Source organism: Petromyzon marinus, chromosome 11, assembly GCF_048934315.1.
Source record: "Petromyzon marinus isolate PM22_M1 ecotype Great Lakes invasive population chromosome 11, UKy_Petmar_22M1.pri1.0, whole genome shotgun sequence".
In the NCBI taxonomy this organism is placed as follows: domain Eukaryota; kingdom Metazoa; phylum Chordata; class Hyperoartia; order Petromyzontiformes; family Petromyzontidae; genus Petromyzon; species Petromyzon marinus.
In genome coordinates, this window is record NC_133677.1 from 5556622 (window position 1) to 5580719 (window position 24098).

At 43.3% G+C, this 24098-nt stretch overlaps 1 protein-coding gene across 2 annotated transcripts in view; it reads left to right on the forward strand.

The window, feature by feature from the left end:
• The window catches only part of LOC116941303 (disintegrin and metalloproteinase domain-containing protein 12-like), a 167772-nt gene that overhangs the window by 119931 nt on the left and 23743 nt on the right, over positions 1-24098 (forward strand). For both annotated transcript variants that reach the window (XM_076066329.1, XM_032952212.2), the window contains exons 12-16: positions 7646-7823; positions 8150-8239; positions 18449-18644; positions 21114-21222; positions 22461-22659. In XM_076066329.1, the coding sequence (XP_075922444.1) occupies positions 7646-7823; positions 8150-8239; positions 18449-18644; positions 21114-21222; positions 22461-22659 (772 nt within the window). The remainder of the gene's footprint in view (positions 1-7645; positions 7824-8149; positions 8240-18448; positions 18645-21113; positions 21223-22460; positions 22660-24098) is intronic.

Genomic DNA, 24098 nt, shown 5'->3' on the forward strand with positions numbered 1-24098 from the left:
TTGTATGATGTGAAGCTCTGGGGCATCGGCCATTCTTTGGTATCACTTGCACGGAATATTAAGGCATGGTCAGAGTGTATTAAAACAACTGGCGTAGCACTTTCAAAAATATTTTCATATCACTGCATGTTCTTAAATGACAGAAACGTTTAACATATGACTATTGGCTTCGCATTACTTTTCTATTGGCCCAGGCATACCTACAAAGTACTGCCTCGACTATTGTTTTTAACTTAGGTCCAGTTCACAGTGAGCCTGATTAGATTGAAGATACACATGTAGTCGTGTTTGCATGGGCAAATTAACAGCACAAGCGAGAAACAAATAATTGAAACTGTGTGTCATGTCAAAGCGATCCCCTCCGAATTGTGAACTCTGTCCTCTGAGGCGCTCCACTGCTCAGGAAATTTAATTGGATCCATATGCCTTGCAACACGGACGTCGGCGTTGCTAGGCAATTTGTTTTGAACTGGTGTTGTAAATGTTATCAAGAGTTCTCGTCCTTTGTTTTGGTTTTGGGAAACTATGTACGGTATACAGTGAAACAATTCTACTGTTTCGTATCCACATGGCATCACATTGAATGTTTTTTTTTCCTCTCTCGAGAAAACGATGCTCCTTCATGTTTTATTCTTGCTTTGAGTTCTGATGAATACTTCATTGCGCAGAAAATCACAGCAATGTTTTTAATGCGACGTGTCTTTTTTTTCTGCTGCTGCTGCTGTGGCATCTACGATTATTATTAATGTTTGGTTGCTGCTGTTAGGCATGACAATGGCTTTTAACACTTTCCAAATCGAGACTGAAAGTGATAATGCATCGGCTCTGTTCGTCTGTTCGTCTTTGTATCTTTCTTTGTCTGCCTGCGGTTAACGTGGGGTATGATAAAGTCGGCTACTGCATCGTGCGCTTTCATATGCGCTTGTGCGGCCGTCTGGAACGCTCTCCCGATACTAGGAAGCCACTGGAGCTTTGCACTTTTAAATCATCTAGATTGAAAACGAATTTCTTTAGAACTGCTTTTTGTGCAAAGTCAAACGCACGTTGGCAAGCGTTGTGTATGCATGATTTTTCTGGTTTTGTCATGCATGATGGAACTCTTATGCCCCGATGTCTGATTCTCAAACTGCTATAAAATAAGTGTAACTGAATGAGATGTCTGTTACTCAAAAAATGTAAATGAAGGTTTACTGTTCAATGGGCAGTATGAAATACACTATGCCAATAATGTGGTCTAATTATATCTAGAATTGCTTTTAATGCTTATCTTATTTCCTCAAAAATTGGATTTGTGTATCCATGAAATGCAATGCATTATGTTCCGGGTTCGTAGCGCAGCACGCTAACCACTGCACCATTGCTCCTCACATGGAGTCTTCACAACATCAAAGCTTAAAAAAAACAACAACAATTAATTGTGGTTTTGCTCAATTACTTATAACCGTCTTGAGCCAATGGTGGCAATCATGCACTGTAGTTCTGTGGCTTGGAACAGTTTCCCATGGAGCAATCGATCTTGACACCCCACCAAAGGTGCCCTCAAGATGGTACTCATTTTACTGGCCCTAGAGGGATGGGGTGCTGAGTCGGCACTGGCCATGATGTGAACTCGTGAATGGGAATAATTTGTAAAAGCAGTCATTGTATAAATAGAGCACGTATGTATGCCCAGCAAATAATAATTATGTTACTGTTCCATACATCAGGACATTGTGTTCCTTATTAGTCTATTGTTACAAAACAACGCGATCATTATCATTGACGGCTATAAACGTGTGCGTGAAAATGGATTTTGGGTTTCAAGGGTATCTTGTTTAACTGTGTAGGACGAGAGGGTCGTTTCGTTTGCAATAGTGGCCTGGATCAAAGAAATGTTGAGCAATGATGTAGAAACAAGTGCAACGATGCAGTTAATATAAATCAGAGCAAATAGAACTCAGGGCCAACAACAACCCAACTACAATCGTGCTGAAAATAACCACGTTGCCAAAGAAATCGAAATCAGTGCACGAGCATCAATAATTATAAAATAAGAGCATATCCTGCAACAAAATTTGCCATGAACAAATTACTTTTAAAGCCGATTTGTAGTAAAAATGCTATTCAACCTCTAGAATACGGTTGATAAAACATCATTTTATCTGGTGGTGTATACTGCTGTGCTTTTTCTAACTGCCCTTTTGTCAAAGTAATTAGTTTATATTCATGTGCGATTCAGTGTGTGCTGGTAAATGTTAATGATATTAGCAGTAAAATCTGCCATACATGGCTAGCTTAACCTTAAGTCCAGACTACCGGATCGGATATGGTTTTCTGAAAACCAGGAGATAATTCTTGATCTCTGCAGCAACGGAACTGTGAAATTTAATATTGTTATTGCTGTATCATATTACCAATTCCCGTACTTTCTGGTTTGGTGTCTGTGTGTTTTCCAACTGCACTTGCTGTTAAACATGTGTGTATCAAATGGAATGGAAAATCAGTTGTTTCCCGATATTAACTCTTTCATTTGTCTTTCACGCGACAATGGAATGCAATGCAAAGTTCTGGCCATTCAAGCCTCATTGTGAAATCCATGCACATCTCACGAATCATCGTCATCATCGTCAGCACTGCTCAATCCACTGCTGGATGAAGGCCTTCCCAAGCTGCCACCATCTCACTTGATCCAGCAGTGTAATCATATGCTGAACACTGGCTCGCTGCATCTCCGCAGTGGAGGATTTGTCATATGCGTTTTGTTCCTAGGCTGCCGCTCCATAATTATTTTCCTGAGCATCTGCTATCATCTACACGAGTTCCATTTCCTGACTTTGTCATATCTCATAATGGCATTGAAATGGGCCATTTGAGCATCTACTTCGGTTTTTTAGTTAGGTAACTCGGTGATCGAATGAGCGGCTCGCTACACTCCAATCGCGAGCCGCTCTATGAATGTGGATTTCCACCAGCGGCTCAGGGCTGTAAACGAGAGATGAGCACCACTTCATTGCTAATTTGAGCAATGTATCACTTTGACTTTACACTTGTAAATATGAGCACAATTTTTACAAGTTTTGGTTCAAAATGAATACACTTGGTGCTTTAGACTCATTCTAAATGTTTTAATAAGCATGTCGTGAATATAGCCGCAATTCTAAATGGCCCAAGAGTATTTTAAATTGAGCAAGCGTGGTTGCTTTTCAGTGGCTTGTAGGTCTTACCTGCTTCGAAGACAATTGATTTTCTCCTTTAGGCTTCTCCCTTTAGATAGAGCCGTACATTTTAATGGGGCATCCATGCCCATGTGTCCGTGTTCTGAAGGAGCCACTGAGGAATTGATAACATTGAGCGAGCTGTTCAAGTATGACTTGTGAGTTCTGTGCAGAGAGCAGTCGAGGCACTGATTAAAAATGGGCAGCCCAATTGTGTTCACACTGCAGCATTGCAAAGCCGATGAGATCGTATTCGCATTCCTCTTTTGTTTATTTTTAACTATAGCTGCGGCATTTAAGTTGCCTGATAGTCGCCTGCGGACGTGGCATTTTATGAAGTGAGCTAACGGAACATGCTTTCACACTTTTATTTTGCTGTGTATATACGATTCATGAAAAAAATCTAATTCATTTTGAACTCATTTGGCAATGCACTGAAAGGATGAAGGCCTTGCACATGGGAGCTGTTTAACGATACTTCACCACAACCACAGAGGTCACCGTGCGTTCGTTGAGGTTTAGATACCACGAGTCACTGGTGTTAACCAGGGCCAGGAATATAACTTGGCAAATCAAGCTCATATCATAATGCACGAACCACACACTACCACACTGCCCGTATCTATAATCCATGAAATCCTAAAATCTCCAAGTAAAATTTCAATGTAAATGATAATACCCACAGACAATTGAAAGCAGAATTCTCTAGAATTCGATGAGCAGTTTCAATTACCGTTTTGTAAAATATGTTTTTCATTTGGGAATACTGCAGTAAAATGCTAATGTCAAGTTTTGTATCATATTCAATCACTTCATTCCTTACTTGCATTTTGGTTCAAGTTATAAACTATAACATTCCTCTAAAGACCTTCATATGTTTTATTTTGTTGCACATTCTTCAGGGTGGGATTATAAAAAATAATAATTTATGATGCCCAGAACCACCAATACATTATAGCAGCATTTGACAGGTCAGAGATTTGTTCTCTCTTGTGATTTTTTTTATCACTGTTTCACTTCATCACAGTGACAAAACTCTCTAAAATACCGGGTTGGTAAACTGAAACCCATATCATCATCATCAGCAACAGCCATGGTCAATCCACTGCTAGATGAAGGCCTCCCTAAGTTGCCGCCATTCAGCAATTTAATCATCCACCCAGCATTGGCACGTGGGCTCATCTCACAACTCCAAATGAAGCGTGCCGCAAAGTATCGAAAGAATATGTAACAAGTATTTCATATTAAATTAGTATTTAATTTTGGAGAATAGTTGGAAAGTGCTGCACTCATTTTCAGTTTTTCACAAAGTAAATCAAATTCCCCAAGTGGTGTCTGCACACTAATAACTATTAAATGGTTATGAAATTGCTTAATTTGTAAATGCAGTTGCCCTGACATTTTGCAGTTAGACAATTCTACTTTTTTTTTAGGAATATTAATTTCAATAATTTCACTCTTAGCTTATAAACAACTGATTTGAAATGTACTTGTTTTATAATTACGCTCCATTGTGTGGGTTTGGTCACTTCAGCACCATCCTGAATGTTTATTGTGTATTCTGTCTCTGTCAGTGTGTAACCCTATCCTGCAGACACCATGACCTCCAGAAAGAAAAAGTGGTGTATTTAGTCTTTTCTATGCTTCCTGAGAGATAAAGTCAGAAGACAGATAGAAAGATAAACAAATACCGTTCACACACATCCAGCTGGTCCAGGCAACATAAATCTTTTTAAAAATAACAATATTATACTGTGGTCTTAAGCTCTCTGTGTTTGAATCAATGGTATTGCCAGTGGTGGAACAAAGGGGCGTGGGGGTAGTGGTGGGGGGGAGGAGGAGGAGGCGGGAACGATGGGGGATTGCCCCCCCCACTCCCGAGACTCTGAAAATTGGTATTTTATTGATATTTACTGGAGGAAATACATTGCGTGTTTTATTATTATTATTAATGTAGGGCCCTATTTAAAAAGCTTGACATTTCAGGACTGCTCCTCCACCCACCCATCACCTGCCTCCCCTGGGAGTGTTCTAGATCTAGATTCAATTCACCCCTGGGTACAGCTCATGTGCAGTGTGCCTTCTGTTGTTTGTGGGGCTTGTGGCACGAGAGGCAACTGCTCCTAGAGCCAATGGCCCTCACAGCTTTAGCTACCCACTTGGAATTTTATTGAGAGGCAGACACAAGGCCGTAGCCATGGAGTCAACATTGGGGGGGACCAAATCTCACAGAAAGTCTGGGGGTCCCAACCCAGAAAAATATCTAAATTTTAAAACTAATTTCCTGCGTAAAATAAAATAAAATTAACTAACACATGGGATGGACTTTTTATTTATTTTTTACAATAATGTCTAATAGTGTATTGTATTACATTGCTCTGTTTTTACTTTTTTTACCATTTCTTGTTTCATTGTATGTAATAGCAGAGATTTGGGATTAATAAAGAACAACCATAACCACAATCATATAAACAGAAATCTATGCATTGTTATATGAAGACAAGTCCAGATATTGTGGCCAAGGTTCATCAAATTGTTGTTTTAATTTATATAGCATAGCAATTTTTATAGCAATATATTGGGGGGGGGGACATTTTGAGCATATTTGAATATTGGGGGGGATGTATATTATAATTACGGCCTTGGGCAGACAGAGGAACAAGTGCGTTAGAGAACATCCGCGGGTTAATGATATAATTATACTGTTAAGAAAAGTAAGTGGGCTTTGGGCATGACATGTCATTGATGGGGAGGGGGGGGATGGTGGTCGAAGGTCAAGCATAGTTGTGGAAAATCGTTATTGAGACTGGAGGAATCCGATTAACTATGAAGCTCTTTTTTCACAGATGTCCAGGAGCTGGAGCAGACTATATTAACTGCGTGCAGGTGCTGAGCAGATTGTCACATCGCTGGATTGTAAGGGATGGGGACAGCTTCGGGAGGCCCTCGTCCAGCAGTGGATTGACCATGGCCGATAAAAATGAGAGTCTTAACCCTTTCTTTTTCAGGAGGGTTCTCCATTGCAATGTCACGTGGAATGACATTTAATTCTGGAGTAAATACATACGTAAGAGTAGATCATAATTCTGTTCCAGGTCTGTACCAGTCTGAACTGATCTGTACATAACTATGAATGCCTTCGTTACATTTCCCAGAAAAATATCTGCCTCATTTATCGTGTCTGAGAACATATATTCTGGGCAACATTTATCATCACGGAAACTCACCGGTTTAAAATAACCGCCCACTTCCTTCCCACACCCTTGGGTGTAACATGTGTGTGCAAAACTAAATCTGCAATGGAATTAGATCCACTTTGTATCAATGCTGATCACACATTAGTCGTGCTTTCGTGGCGTGAGGCTAACATAAATGACGTCACTCAATGCTTTGTGGTAGCAGCATTATGGAATGCTGCTGTGGTGTTGTAATGGTTCGCACAATAGTTGCAATCCAGAGGTCGCTGATTCATTTTTCCCGGCAAGGACGTTGAAACAGTGTGCGAGTTTCTTAAAACACTGTGCGCCCCTGACCACCGAACAGTATGAATGGGTACAGTGCAATTTTGTCAATCATCAAGTGTGTGTGGTGTGGTCAATTGTGGGAACTCCGTCTGGCCAGCATGGAAGAGTAGGCCAATAGGGACTCTCTAAAACGCCTTCACATGCATGCCCTGCAGCCAGCAGTGGCATGAGCGGCAATTGCAGGATCATACCTGAAATAGTTTTTAATCTGGGCATGAGCGGTGCTCACCTTCAATCAATAATTTTAGAGGCATGAACTGGTGGATTACCCAGATCTGTGCTCCTCCTAAGCCCTCTGGGCTGCAAGATGCCCAGAACTCGGTCGCATACCGTGAGGTCTAAAGAACATGCCTGTGTGGACCTTCGAGTGGTATCCCCCCATATTCACGCTGTTTTCTCCCTGCACCGACGTTTCCTTCCACATGCCACGCACTCCTTGCAATTGAATTGTCCAAACATCGCGATGCAGGTCGCCTTTGAGCAGAAATCTTGAGAACCCGTGAGGCTTTCTCAGGGTGGTACGGTGGATATCGTAATGCATTATGGAACCGGCGTTTGATGACCAGCCATGGATAACACCAGCCGCCAGTGATATCTGGACTGGTTCTGTGGCCCCTCCCATTACCAACCCACCAGTGATCAGTGTGGTCAAGTAATGAGTAATTTGCGGGTAGTTTTGAATTCGAGTCATGAGCCTCTGCAACAAGCGACCGACGGCACTACCGCTCTGGCCCCATGTCAATGCCCAATTGCCCCCCGTGACATTAAAACGACAGCGCACATTCACGGTGGCTTTGCACTTTAAGAATGGCGCAGGCACCAAACGTGCTCATGCGCAGTATTTGATTCGAGTACGCCCCTTCGGTCTCTGTAGCGCTCTCTCTCTCTCTCTCTGTGTGTTGTTGTCGTCATATTTGTGTCGAGAAGGCACCCATTCCCGAGCAAGTTCAGCAGCTGCAGTATCCGAGACCTGGACAGTAGCCTGTCTAAGGGAGGCGGAATGTGTCTCTACAACATGCCGGACGTCCGGGACCTTTACGGAGGAAAGCGCTGCGGGAACGGCTACGTGGAAGACGGTGAACAGTGTGATTGTGGCGAGATTGAGGTGAGTGCCCTTCTCAATGCCAAGCCGTTCATGTGGATGCTTAACCTTCTAGAACAATTCAATTAATGGATACATACGTACATGTCATGCACATGTTGTGCATATTTGTATATGTTTTCTGCATCACAATTCCATGATGTTTTATATTGCAAAACAGCTTATCTGTCCGGGTTTTAGGCTTCGTACCAAAAAAAATGCATGTTGTGAGCGAATTACTTTATGTAAATGCACTGATTGAGGGTGATAAATTGTCATGAAGTCTTGAGGTTAAAAACCAAAATTGCCAAGGCTTTGATCCTTGACCTGGGTGCATCTTCTTCCTGCAGGAGTGTGATAATCCCTGTTGCAATGCTAATAACTGCACCCTGAGGGCCGGCGCTGAATGTGCACACGGAATGTGCTGTCAAGATTGCCAGGTGAGTGGGTCTGCGAGTACATGTGTGTGTGTGTTGCAGTGGTACTGTAGTGGTTAGCGCGCTGCGCTACGAACCTGGCGAGCCGGGTTCCTATCGGTCCTGGGCCTCCCGTAGGTCGACTCGGCCACAAATGAGTACGTGGTGCGGTGTGTAGATACCACCACTCGGGAGACAAAGGCGGCCGGGTGTGGTGCTGGCCACCCACCCCCTTGGGTGCCATACAGGCCTTCGTAGGTGCTCACTAAAAGGACTTGCTCCGACAGTTTGTTAAGGCTATATAGGAGATCTTATTTCTTTGGGTTGCAGCCATCATGCGGACACACACTTAATAAGGTTGGATATAGCATTGAGAGCTACAGGAATGATTAATAAATAACTAAACACGTGCTGTATAAGAAATTTAGCATTCTCAAAACCAATACCGCCAAACGAATGTGACCTATTTAGGGACTACGTGTATTTATTTATTTGGTTATTTATTTATGGTCCATTTCAGTGTTCGATATTGTGAATGCCACATGCACAATGTATTTGATACATTTGGGATGAAAAGTAAATAATAATAACTTCAACTTTCGCTGTGATTGTTTCACATAAATGTGCTGGCAATTTTTTTTTGTTTTAATATGCTACGGTAGGGGCTTGTATATATGCACATGCCTTTGTGGTAAGGTTTGCTTTTATGACTTGCTGGTCTCTATGGGAAAAAAGCTTCATAGCTCATCAGATTCCTCCAGCCTAAATAAAGATTCTGATTCTGACATCTCAAAGTATGCTTGTATCAGTTGCCCCCCCCACCCACCAATGTAATCTAAGCAGGTGTTGGTTATGTCAGGACTGTGCTTATGGCAGTTGTGTTTACATGCAGCTTGTACTGTGTTGCATGTTCCAGTCTCGTGCACGTGTTGGTCAAGAGCTCACTTCCTGCTGCATACACAGTGACATACAATGCTCCTGGAAGTCGGGCATCCGTAACGGGGAAAACACATTTGAATAATGTTCAAATTGTGCATTCAATTTGGTGGCAATGCATTCCCTACGTCGTAGGTAACTATGGGTTACAGCACTGTGAATCAGACCGCCTATCCTGTTGGTTTTCACAAGTCATTCGTATCATGTCTGCTCACTGCTCACTTACTGGTAATCCGGCCATAAGAATGCCCATACCTTCCACGTTTAACAATCCGGATGGGCAGTGTGCAGCGGCACGTTTCCTCCTCCTCAAGCATGTTCACAGATATCCTCCCCCATTGTAGTCGTAGTCCGCACGCCATCGTGCAACAAAGAATGTCCATGCGTGTAATGCCTAGCAACATCAAATACACATTCAATCACTCCAAATAACCAAATCTACCTAGACGGCCCACCTCTCATGAAATCTTAGAAGGCTAAGTAGGGTGGAGCCTGGTTAGTACCACCAGAGAGTGGCGGGTGTTGCTTTACCGGTTGGGTTATTGATAAAATTTCAAAATCTATAAATGAGCATTCCATCCTAGGATCCCAATGCCCAATGCGTGAAAAGCAGGAAACAAAAACAGAACCAGGGCAACCGACCAAACTAAAGAGGGAAGGCCACGTCATAAAGAGATGGGGTTTTCAAAGCAGACTTGAATCTATCTACCAACTCCGATTGCCTCAATACGTCCCATAGTTTGGGTGCCACGCTCACAAAATCCCGATCGCCAAAAAGAGCGCAACCTAAAGACCTGGGAGTGCTGATCAGTTGGAAATCAGAACATCTTAAGGACCTTGGCGGAATATAAAAATGTATTAGTTATTGGCTTGTTCATAGGGTAATCAACACACATTATGCATGCACGTTAAGCATGCACACCATGCCTGTACATCCTGCCGATTTTTGGTGCAAGGTGTTGCATGTTACTGCATTCCCCCCCCCCCCTCCATTAACTCCAGTTTTAAACATTTTGGACACAAAACCTAATGACACATGATAACTGTGCTAAAGGTGTACATGTGTGTGTGTGTGTTTATTGTCACAAGTATTGTTTGTTCGACACGTTCATTTTAAACAACTTAATTCTGCTGGCTAAAGTGCACATGTTTGTTGAAACGCTTGGCCAGGAAAATGCCAGTGCACAGCAATGGATTATTGAATCTATCTGTGCGAAGCTTTTGAGCATTGCTACCTCGTGCTTGCAGATTGGCTCCGGGTAGCGCGTCTATTTTTAAAGAGATTGAAATTAACTCAGTTGCATTCATGTATTTTAACCAACTCTTAATTAAAAAAAATTGCCTCTCAAAGTTTTGGTCATAAAACTAAATAGCAACGTTTTAAGTATGAAACACAAATGGCAGAAAAGTAATTAATGAATACAGTATGATCTTTGCATTGCATAATAATTTTTCAATCGTGATTACTCTGCTTTTAACGCGCATATCTGAAACTTTGATAATTACACCATGAACCTTTTTTGGTTGCGAGACACAAAAGAATAGCAATTATTTATTGTGACATTTTATACCTCCATTCAATTTGCAATGATGAATGTATGCATTTTATTTTGGAATATATTATTCATTAGTATTGTAGGTGGTTTCATTTTTGTTTTTTCTGGAAACGTTATAAATAACATATTCGTGGGGTATTTTGTGTGTGTTTTTTACAAATATACAACACTTTCCAATTCCTATTCAAGCATTAAAACTTACCATCACCCACACTTTAGTGTTGCATCGTTACAAAACGCAAAATCTTTTCTCCAATAAACTCTGCCCGTGGCGCTTTTTTATGTACCTCATTACCTATACCTCATCAGCCCCTGCTTCAAGAATCATTATTCTAGACTGCATTCGATCGCCTTAAGTGAGAAAAGGGTCATACTACGGTTCTGTTTGTTGCTCTTTGCGAGTTCTATTTAATGACATCACATGGGGAGGGTGTCCGGGGGATGGAGAACCACCCACGTGTGACCACCCCACGGCCATTTCCTCAGTGACTGACCAACCAAGACCACTTCAGGGGTCACGAAACAGAGTCGCATGTACGTATGTTGAACTTCTTCCGCGCCATACGTAGCCAGCAGTACTCATCGGAGGTGCAGGGGGAAGGACAACAAATTAAACGCGCACAAAAATTAGTTCTAGAGAAATGAGTTTTCAATTTAGATCTCAAAGTGCATCGCCGCCAGTGGCTTGCTAATAAATGACTGACACCAGCGAGAAACAAGAAATGGGTTCTGAAATTACCCCATTTTTTATATCCTTTTCTTTTTCAAGAACATACAGCAACACGGGTCAACGCCAGTTATCCCCCTCCCCCCACCTTCCTCCCCAATTTCCCTCCCCATTTAGGGGTCCCAGTTGTCTAATGAGCCTGCCTGGGTAACCTGGCCCACTATATCATTTCGACTGTCGCTGCCTGCCATGTGACCTGCGATGACCATGTGACCTAGGATGATCATGTGACCTGCAATGCCACCGTTCTTCTGAGTCTCTCTATTTCCCTGTCTTGTCATGAAGAGACAGACGCCTTCCAGGCATCCACTCTACGTCCGTCCTTGTGGAAGAGGTGCTTAGATGACACGTTCGTCATCTGGCCACATGGCCGACCAGCTCTGAACCAATTCCTCAACGGCATCAATTCCATACACCCAGCCATCAAATTCACCATGGAGGTGGAAATGGATAACAAGCTACCATTCTTGGATGTTTTAATCGAAAAGAGACCAGATGGCTCAATAGGACACTGTCTACTGGAAAGCCACCCATACGGATGCCTATCTACTGTAAAACCTGACTCCCACCACCATCCATCCCAGAAGAATTCCCTCATCAAAACTCTAGACCATAGAGTTCAATGTATTTCCGACCATCATCACCTAGCCAGTGAACTGGAACACGTGCACCAAGCTCTCAGGATGAATGGAAATTCAGACGACAGAATCCGTAAAGCTATCACCCCAACCGTTGGGAAAACACCACCTGAGGACCCAATTTAAAAACCATCATCTTGCCATACATAGCAGGGGTCAACAAAAATATTTCCAAAATTATGAGCAAACACAAGATCCAGGTTCAATTTAACGCAGTACATAAAATTCGTGATCTGATCCCATCTGTGAAGGATGTGATCCCTGACATACAATACCCCGTCGTCTACAAACTAAGCTGTGTCTACGGCATTGGAGAAACTAAGCGACACGTCTCGGACCGTGTTCGTGAACATAAGGCAGATCTGAAACACGGTAGGAACAATACCTCGGCCATGGCTGATCATTGTTTTAATACGGTGGGCTCACACGAAATTGATTTCTCTAAGACGAAGGTACTTTGCAAACCCACTGGCTATCAACAAAGTTTCGTTCATGAAGCCATCCATATATACAGACACAGGCACAATTTCAACCGAGAAGATGGGTACAAACTGAGCAATCATTGGATGGACATTATCAACCAGTTTAAGTCACAACTGGCTGTGATGTTCCCATCCTACCACCTTCCGATGTTAGCCACCTCAGCGCGCTCGCCGTGGAGGCCGCTCACCAATCTTACATGAATATGCTAATTTTTATCTGGCAGCCCTTTTATTGGTGGAAAACCCACCACTGTCGCGGTCGCCGCCCACCACCTACATTAACATAAGCTGCCCCGCCCATCCTGCTGACATTTTGGCTACGCCCATTTAAAACCTTCATAAACAGTTTGCCTTTAGAAGCTAACCCCTTTTCCTGATGACAGCCGCTTGTGTTGCGATCGAAACGTCGTAGTTTTTGGTTATTTTCTTTGAACCTATCTACGTGACTTTACCGAAAGACCCAAAGAATATGAAAAAAAGACTCGGCCCAGGGTTGTGTTGAGCATGGCACCCAGGTGCTTGAGTCTCCATAATGGGACGAGATTGAGGGGGTGGGTGGGGGGTATAAGATTCATGATTGCTGGGCACTGGAATGGTGTTCTAATGTCTATAATAACAGCGTCAGTGACCACTGTAGTAATGATCGCATATTCCTTTAATATGAGCGTGTCCCGTGAAGTAAGAGTGGGAGGGGATTGGTGACTCGGTGGTTAGAGCTCTTCTCGCCGTCTAAGCTGGCGATCTGCATTATGTGGCTGACGTCCGTGGGACGTGATAATACGAACTGGTCATCGACCTCCCCTTGACCAAGCTACGCTGACCAAGCATGCCGAAGTATGGCCCAACAACACCGATGACCGACATGGTTTGGATAGGCCGTCGTACAGGAGGAGATTGACTTGTAACGTGCACAACGATCTGTAAATTACAAAAAATTTAATTGTTATTTTGAATGTAGATCTGTTACGAAAAGGACAAAGAAATGTAGGCGGATGATATATATATAAATATATATCATCATATATATATCATCGGTTTTCAAATTAAAATTTGAGGATTGTTTGAGATTAACGGTGACAAAATAATGATCAAATAAGAACAGAGAGATTAATTAAGAACCATCCTTGGCCCCTGGTGCCTCATGCCGAAGTGAGCTGTACTCAAGATCGGAGGTGTCGCCGAACATTAATAATACAAGATTCCGCAATTTCGCAAAATAACTCCTCGACGAATAAAATAAATCGCATGATTGAAAATATTTCATAAAACTTCTACTTTGCCACGCGTGAGTGAACATTTGAATTTCTCTGCGTAGCAAAGGGGAGGGCAATGTGCGCTGCCATGATGTCTCAATACACTGTACCCTGTCCATTACTAATTTACTCTGCATGCGTGTGCATATCCTACGCAAGTTGGCGAACCTGTCATGTGATAACAAATCAGGTAGCTGAGCTTAAGCATGCACATTTTGTTGTAGGCTGATCATGGCATTGGAGGTTCGATTGCCGTGTTCAAATTCAATTCAACTTCTCCAAATTCAGTATCCACGCATGTGTACCCATGGTGGGAAAGTTTATCGCGTTGCACATTGGCGTTTACAACATTTCTCGGATTAAAATACCTGCGTTACTGTTATCCTAGTTTGTAGCCAGCAGTGTGTTTACGGAATGTGGTATGGTATGTTGTTTCTGAATGCTGGCGAATGCACTTTGTAAAATGTGCTGTTTTTAAAGTAAATTGTGGACCCCAAATGTGACCGTTACCATTACGCACAGCGTAGTGGTCCGCGTAATAGAGCACGGCGACACTGAGGGGCGCTCTAGAGCACCCGCGAGTGCACGCTCTTCTGCCAGCAGTGGTGTGAGTGAGCAATTGCAAGGCTGCACCTTTGCCCTTTTATTGAAACAAAGTGTGTGCTCATGTGAAATGTATCAATAGTGACTGCATATTTATAGATTTTTTTTGTCTGAAATGTGACTTTACTGAAATAACCAAGAATATAACATGAACCATGTTTTATGTTTATAATCTAAGACAGGCTACTCTGTAAATGAGCAAGAATGCATTGATGTGTCAAATGAATATCAATTCTAATGCTCAGAATACGTGCATTGTATTGTGCGTGCAAACGTTGATGTTTTTCGATTAATGTGTTCTATGTAATGGGTTTAGATTACCAAATCAAAACGCAGCTGCCAGACTCCACACCTGGAAATGAGACTTCATCCACCTCCTTGTTCTCAATCCCTTCACTTGCTCCCAATTCAATCTAAGATCCATTCGAAGATCGCACTCACTGTCTTAAATATCCTCCATGGACTCGCCCCTGCCCATCTCTCATCTCCCACCTCACTCTACCCTCCTCCACGCGCACTCCCCGCTTCTCCAACCGAAGAGCTTCTGTTGAAGTTCAGTTATAACCTCTGCTTCGTGGGAGGTTGCTCATTCTCCCCTCCCCCCCCCAAGAGTCTGGAAGTCCCTTTACCCCAGTACAGACTAAAAACATTTATTTTTTTCCACCAGTGACTGTTTCTATCTTCAAATAAATCCGCACGCCGTGTCGGTGCGGCATCTTGAGATGCGGTTACATTTTAGACGCTTGCATGAATCCCCATTTCCATATTCCTTTGTGTTGAATGAAATCACCGTCCTCAATCGCGACAATTCGCAGTGGGAGTTGGGAAGGGTGTTTGGGGAGGTGGGAGGCATGAATCGTTCCACCTCTTCTTGGTACCATTGTAAAACTCAGTTTAATTTCAGACAGATTTCATCAACGTTTCCCAGCAGCAGCCGCAAACAATTCTGGCACTGTTACCCATATACACGTTGCCCATTGTACACATGACCAAAACGTCTCTGTCCCAGCCACAATTCTCCCTGTCTCTCCTGTGTACAGTCGGCGAGCTTTTCATGACCATAAACTGACTTCCTCTGATTGTGTTTGTTTTTGTTATTCAACTAATCCTTTACTCGCGCAGTCTGAACATCGTGGATGTTGTTCGACATTTACACTTAGTGCTTACGATTCGTGGTGACGTGGGACACATGAAAAATAATTATTTCGGTTTACATTTTGCCACTTAAAAGAAAAAAAGGTGTTTATTGGAGGTAAGTCAACATTTGATAGACTGGGACCCCTTTTAAACAGCTTTATTCCATTTCCTTGGCTCTGGATATTTTAGTGGCATTTTCATTAAACGACATGGCATTTTATATTTTACAATTTTTAACGCAGGTTAAAAGCATGCAAGATTTATCTGCCGTTGATTTGGGCGCCCGTCCATAAATATCAGGCTTTTACGTTGTTTACCGCATTTTTGTTGTTGTTTACAAACAATACCTCGATGGTACCGAGATATTCGACAGATTTACATGCTCGAAAATTGTACTTTTAATAAGTAGGATTTCACATAATTCACATCCTCTAGAAATTTGCAGCAATTTTTTTGGTTGATGTAATGAACTTTGAAAAACACTCTGCAAGCAAATTGTCTGTATATAAATTGATGGTAATGAGATATTCCAACGGTAAAACTACAGACATTCTCTGAAACCTTCGCTTTGTGAAGTTATAGCCATTCCGCGGTGGATAATGAACCTTTTCGATGCACATCGGTTAACCAGAAATTAGTTACGTTAGAACCATATTTCCAACGGAAGTGGGAGCCAAAGTGGAACCAAAATGTAATTGTCAAATATAAATAACCAAAAAAGCATATTAATACTATAAATACCAGTTCCCTTTATATTGATCCATTTTAAAATGCAACGACATTAAACACAGCATCAGAACACACGACCAAATCTTGTTTTTTAATTACACAATTCTGGTCTTTTCTGTAACATAAAAGAAATCAACTGTAAGGTAATCTTCTTTGTTTAATTTCTTTACATATCGTCATTGTGTTTGTTAATATCAGCGTGACCAAAAGGGCTTGATATTTGCTTGTTTCAGTCAATTATGAGTGATGAGTCATTTGTAATAAATTGTAAAATTGGCCCCTGGGACATTTAAAGTACTCTACTTCAGCCTGTAAGAATATAAATACATGTAAGAGTTCCAATTTTTCAGTTGGGAGGTAAAATAATAAATGTGTTCCAGGGCAGCTTGACATTGTAGGATAAAATATGCCATTCCACAATCTATGATTCCTTAACACATAGTTCAGAGACTCTTGAGATCCCTGTGGGATCAAAGGCAATTAAGGAGACGAAAATGTCTCTGGCATTCATGAAAAAAAACTTTATTACAAATCCTGCTGCAAAGTCTGTTAATTCTGAGCAAACGCGACCGACTTTATCCTCACAAATGTGATTGTTGTTGTTGGCATTAGCCATACTAATGGATCCCGTAGTGTGCAAGTGGGAACTCCACATATATGGTTCCCAGAGGTTAACTTTGCAGCGGTGAGCATTAGTGACGATAATGTGCTGATGAGCCCTAAGGATAACGAAACTGGTCCACAGTTGTCATCACTGCATCACCTCTGCTGCTGTCAGTTGGTCATATTTTATGACATTAATTTTGATGGTGGCCTCAGAAGAGAGGACCACAATGCACTTCTTGAGGAAATGCGAATGTTTTTTTGCATAATTCACAAAGGCTGAATTATTTTCAGACGCCTGGATTTATAAAAAAAAAAAATTGTGTTGTAGCATTCAATCAAAGTGGGTTGGACCAGTAGCACAATGGCTAGCAGACTGCGCTTTGAACCTGTTATTATTTAATAGAGTGTTTGATTAATGTTGTGTTATACCTTACGGTATTGTTTTATATTAGCAAAAAAAGTAAGGGTTATTTCAATGTTACAGAGACATTGACAGCTAGCCTCAAATATATTATTCACTGCATTGGTATCGCATCTCACTGGTGTGTGTTCCTTAATGACATGTCCAGGACATGCTATCAATCTAAATGGCATTCTCCAGTATGAAAAGGCCCATGCGATTGCTTTATTTGAAAGAACTAAGACCAGCGATGTACCATAAAACTCGTCAGTCTGAAGCTATGTTCCAACAGTAAGACTATGCCCTTATAGACCGTGAACATAGCATGATCAGCGTACGCCCTTGCGGTTAATGCTAGCGCCAGCCAGAGTTTGAGAATTTTATGAGCGTTACATGTTTGCACAAAACCAACACAAACTGTTCCTTTATTGTTGGAGTGTGGATCCAAATGTTCTGATCCTAGCTCCAAGTTGACCGCCTTTGAAAAATAATACCGGAAAATGTTACTCTGCTTATTAACGACACACCTTGTTATCCCTGCTTGTGTTTATTCAAACTAAGGTTGAAAGCATCAGTGCATTAGCTCTGTCCGTCCGTTTGCCTGCCTGTAACATGGGGTCAAGATAACTCTTGTAACAATGATGAAATCAGAATAAAACTATGGTATTAATTTGTCTTGCTATGACAGACTTACCCTAAAAGAAATTGGCCAAAGGTATCAAAGGAGTTGCATAAATACTAGGAAACAAAAACCAAACCAAAAAGGGATTATGTGTAAATATGTGTACGCGATTTGCTCCGACTGCTACCCACCAGCTTCCGTACTGCAGTCGCAGATTTAAAGACCCAGTGATTGAGGCTATCGCCCCCTTGCCACCCTCAAAATCGATATTTTATTTCTGTTCACCATCGAAAATACGTTGAGTTTTTAATTAATTTTATCATATTTATTTTATTATTGTTGCTATTAACGTAGAGCCCTGTTTAGAAACCTTGACATTTCAAAACTGCATTCCCACCCCGGGAAGTTTATATATCCGCCTCTGCCATACTAGTAATTAAATAATGACATGCTTCCGAGGACAAAACACATGTTGGAAAGCATTACGGAATCCATGCGCATGCTTGCTCTTTTTGCTGCCTCGTTTTCTTGTTGGCATTCACAGCTGAAGCCATCCGGGACCCGGTGTCGTGACCCCACCAACACCTGTGACCTGCCCGAGTACTGCAATGGAGGGTCGCCCCACTGTCCACCCAATGTGTACCTGCTGGACGGTTACCCGTGCCATGGCAAGGAGGCATATTGCTACAACGGCATGTGCCTCACCCACGAGCAGCAGTGTGTCACACTTTGGGGCTCAGGTATGGGATAAATGTGTGTGTGTGTATGTGTGTGTGTGATAGAGGGGGTGGTAGTGTAGCGGTTAGCGCACCGCGCTACGAACCAGGCGACCCGTGTTTGATTCCCACTGCCGATACCAGTGAGGATTATCTGAACTGGTACTGGGCCTCACCTAGGTCGAGTCAACCTTGAATTGGTATCTGGTGGCAGTGTGTAAACATCGCTACTGGGGAGACAAAGGTGGCCGGGCGTGGTGCTGGCCACTCACCCCCTCGTGTGCCATGCCAGCCTTCATAGGTGCTCGCTAACAGCACTTGCCCCAACAGTCTGTTCAGGATATAAGGGGGATCTTCATCTTTTTTTCATGTGTAATCGGTGCACTTGCCCCAAAAGTATGCTAAGGCTATATTGGGGACATTTGTCTTTGTATGCATGTGATCTGGACACACAATAGTGAGCTCCTCTGGCAGGCGAGGCTCCATTAGCTGGGTCATGTAGCCCGCAGTCCCAGCCACCGCATGCCCAAACAGATTCTGACCGGCCGGACAGAGGCGGCTAAACGGGTGACTCATGCGCTCGAGAAGTGATGCGCTGATGTGGTATAGAATGATGTGGAGCTGATTGTACTTGGAGGTGACGGATTCCAACAGTGTCAAGATTACCCTCTGTGGAGGAGCCTCGTGAAGGACAATATTGGGTAGTTGGAGGTAGTCGCCCTCCAACAACAGTGGAGGGTAGGGGAAAGATACCCACAACAACATCGCGGAGCACTGGTTGGCTAAAACACGAGTTGGCAAAGCGGGTAGCACAGGTGGTGCATCTGCCAGTCATCTCCGTCAGTCAAGCCGTGGTACCTGAGTCTGCCCTGTAATCGCCTGCTGGAGAGCCTTAGACACTTAACGCGGCCTCAACGTGCACCTAGCCTGGCACAAGCACCATGGTGACGTCACCACCACTGAGTGGCGAATTGCGGTTGTTGTATGGGTGTGGGAAGTGGTAGTTTCATGGTTAGCGTGCTGCGCTATGAATCCAATGACCCGAGACCGATTGTCTTTCATAGCCAACACTGGTGACGCATACCTGGGCCTTGTTTAGGTCGGCTAGGCCCTAAATTAGGTGTGTAAACATCAGCGTCGCGGACACAAAGGCAGCCAGGTGTGGTCCTGGCCACCCACCCCCTCGTGTGCCCTGCCGGCCTTAATAGGTGGTTGTTAACAGCACTTGTCACAACAGTTGAGTGGTGTGGATGTGGGGGGAGTCTTAGTCTAAATGGCTAAGTACCATGCAATGAGCCTAGTAACCGTGGCACGTTGCATTAACTTATTCTGGGCCGGCCATATGTCGACATAGTCGTGAACAGGTAGCTTTATGGCACTGGACAGATAAAGGGGGCCAAACGTGAAACTGGCCAAACGACCCCCTCGAGTGTTCTGCCGGCTTTCATCGGTGCTTGCCAACAGCACTTGCCTACAGCACTTGCCCCAGCAGTCAATGCAGGCTATAGAGGGCATCTTTGACTTTGCAAATCTGGCAGAGATGACTGTTACCCATGGGAGTGCATTATAACTGTTATCGTTGGTGTCTGTTATTTTCCATTGTGAGAAAAGAATGGTGACCGTATGTTTATTTCATACAAATTGGGTTATTCTTTATTCCAAGTGGTGTCCAGATGTCTGATTTGTTTGGACTGTTAGCGGATAAGGATAGAGAAAAGCCGTAAAATGAAATTACATCTTGCCAATTGTTTGACCTGTGCTTGTACATTTTAAACTCTGAAAAACACGGTTGTGAAATAGGTGTTTGTGAAGGGCACCCACTTGGGGTCTTAACCTGGCAGACAATGCCTGGAACTAAAATTAAACAACTTTGTAACAACATGGAAATATGGCGAGGTGTCACTTTATGTTCTGATAATAAGCAGATGTTATTTTGCAGCTTGTAATATTTTTTTCATTCCTTAGAAACTTGCTTTTTGTGATTTTTTAGGCTTCTTGTCAATGTGAAGGGTCACACATTGGTTTATCTTGACGGAGTATTTATGTGGAAGGTAAAGGCGCAGCCCTGCAATTTCTTGCTTAGACCGCTGCCTGAAGAACAGTCTCCACGAGGAGGGGAGCTCTATAGAACCCCTATAGATGGTGGGAGTACCAACAATTTACCTCCATTCGACCTGCCGCATGACTCACTGCTGCCTACCTATTTATACTGCCGGGTGGACAGAGATGATGGGATTTAAGAAACCTGTCCCGTTGCTTCAACGTGCCAGAGATCGAACCGGCGACCTCTGTATTGCAAGACCAGTGTGCTAACCGTTGCACAATGTCAGGATCCCGTTATCTACGTACACATACGTATGTAAGTTTAATCATTGCATGGCGTTTCTGTATTTATATGAAGCCGCATATGTTTCCGTTGGAGGTAGGCCAAACTGGCCAACTTGAACCTGCAGCAATCTTGGCGACCAAATGTAATCCCTTTATTGTTTTTAGGCTCAAAACCTGCTCCAGAAATATGCTTTGCCAACGTGAACTCAGCCGGAGACCAGTACGGAAACTGTGGGAAGGACTCCAAGGCCGTCTACATGAAATGCAAGGCCAGGTGCCATACAGTGTGATATACTACAGGATACACCGCTATACAAATTCCAACAATAACACAATTCCACAAAGAGAAGAGCAACATTTGTACTGGCTGCCTGTTTGTCAAATAACAATCAGATAAGATGCCTGTTAGGCATGTCACAAATGTTGCCCTCATCACAACAATGTGTACTGTTGCTAGGTATATCTTTGACAAAAGACAAAATTTATATGTACATGTTACGAGTGGGAAGCCCGTTCAGATTAAACTGGAACATTACTTTCAGGGCCCAGTGATGTGTCACCCACCCCCCTATCTGTTATACAACAGAGAGGGGTGAGGGACATTCGCACCGTACGTAGCCAACTGATTAGTACGGATGGCTGCATACGGTGCGAAAGAAGTTCTACATACATACATACATAATTCTTAACAGGGCTCACCTAATCCACCATGCTATAATAAATGGTAGAAAATATAAGCAGTGCTATGGGGGATGGTGAGCCAACATATCGTGTGCATGTCACCAGCTTCCCAGCGACACCTCAGTCATTGAAATTGGTGGAGCATTTAGCGAGGCGTTGACCAGACAAGCGAGTATGACTTGCCGCTTACTTCATGGAGGGAACTGAAAAGTATGCTCACAAAGTATTTCTTTGTTAGTAGAAAATAAACATAATTGTAACCGTTGTCCAATTAGTTTTTTTTTCATACCAGTTATTTATTCGGAGCTTTAGTTTAAACATGCATTTTAATTGGCCACACTTATGTCGACAATTTACTTCATGACTGTCTTAAATTTCAAAAGTATCAATTTTGAGAAAGGATTGTTTGCTGGGTAATTAAAACACTCCAACTTCTGTTTTTACATGAACCATCTGCCAGTTATGACCGCTGGCTTCAATTTACAATTTGAGATAACTTAATTGGTACATGGTTTAAATTCCCTGCCATTAACACAACATAATTCACACATCTTTCCACTTACCAAAGCATCCGCATGTTATACCGTGGGAACAGTCAAATTTGATAATTGGGTAGCAATAATGTCACCACACTCTATATCAGATTCAAACACCAAAAACAAACGATTTCAACTTCTAACTAAGCACTGGGCGAGGACAATACAGTCTCCTTCTTTCCGACACTCGTAACAAAATTGCCCATTCCCTGCAGGGCAGCACTCGGCACGTGCCGCGTATTTCCCTGGCACATTTTCATGTCGCTGCTCACACCCGAATTCCCTTCCTTGGCAGCGACGTGAAGTGTGGAAAAATCCAATGCCAGGGCGGCTCAACGAGACCCGTCATCGGCACCAACGCCGTCAGCATCGACACCAACATCGCCGTGCCGGGCGGCGGCACGGTGCTATGCCGCGGCACGCACGTTTACCTGGGGGACGACATGCTCGACCCGGGCTTGGTTCTCACCGGCACCAAGTGCGGCGAGGGCAAGGTGCGTCGAAGCTGCATTATAATGTCCCCCACCCCCGATCGTGTTTTCTTCCACGCAGAGTTTAAAATTGTGGGGTTATTGCAGAGTGCAGTGGGAAAATAGAGAAGTCAGGATTGTCTGGGAAATCGCTAAGTTGTTTCCATCAGATGTGTTAAGATAAGAATAGTTTACTTGGGACTGTGGGGTTTTTTTTTTTGCGTGTTCTGGAATTGTGTACCGTATTGTGCCTAATGAGGAAGCATGGTGGTGACCATTGTGATATGGTGCGATGGTGGGTCCGTTTCTGGCGTCACAATACGATTTATATAATGTCCACCGTGGTGAGGTATAGTGCAGGCCACCCGGCGGTACACAGAAGCGTGTAGACAGCAAGTGATGCGCAGCGTCTGCTAAGGGCCAAAGCAACTCTACTCTCGCTTTGTTTGCCAGGTTATATGCACACACAATTGGGGAGATGTGCCACAGCACCCCTCTGATGCCACACACACCTCCAAAACACACTATTTACATGCCACCCCCCTCCTCTGGTCCAATGCACAGCCGACACACCCACACTTTCAATAAGTCACGATGCGATCGGTAAGCGTTTACCATAAGAGTTCACCCTCAACCACGCCGATGCTATTATGCAACTCCAACGCAACATTGCTCAGGCAATTGCCATCAATAGGCTATTACAATTCACCTGTGGCACACCCCAGGTCACCTGGTGATAACCTCACACCATGCGGGTTTGTGCAGTCGCTTCCCACCCATTGTGTCTGGACCGTGAGCATCACACCATTGCGGGACGCCACACACGGTCTGCACTCGTATAACGGGAATCACTACTGCCACCCACACGTAACTTAACCATCCACACTTGAATCACGTCCCGGGTATGGTTAATTTCCCACACACGGGTTCACCTCCCGCAGCTCAACTCACACTGCACTTCAGAATCCGATCACCAAGTGTGTGGGCAGTTGAGTTGTCGGTGTCTGAATGAACTGGTGAAGTAACCCGTTCTATTTCGATTTAAAGCTTTCGTGACTGCAGGGATTCATCTTCTGGGCTCTTTCGGTAAAAGTCACGTAGAATGGGAATAAAATAATAAAAATAATAATAACAGAATAAAATTCTCACGACGTTTCGGCCACAACACAAGTAGCCTTCCTCAGGTGAAGAAACAGGACTGTCCGGAAGACAGCGCTTAAGTGAACACTGCCAAGCATGGACAGCGTCTTTCAAGCTGTGTGGGAGGAACAGAGCGCCTTGACAAAGGAGTTAACATATACATTAGCATGTAACTGGGGGATTAGCATGATGTTGGTGTGAGGGATTAGCACCACGGAGAGCGACGAGCTATGTTCAGACGGACGAGGGGAGAGGGGAGAGGAGTTTACATATAAATTAGCATGTAACTGGGGGACTAGCATAATGTTGGTGTGAGGGATTAG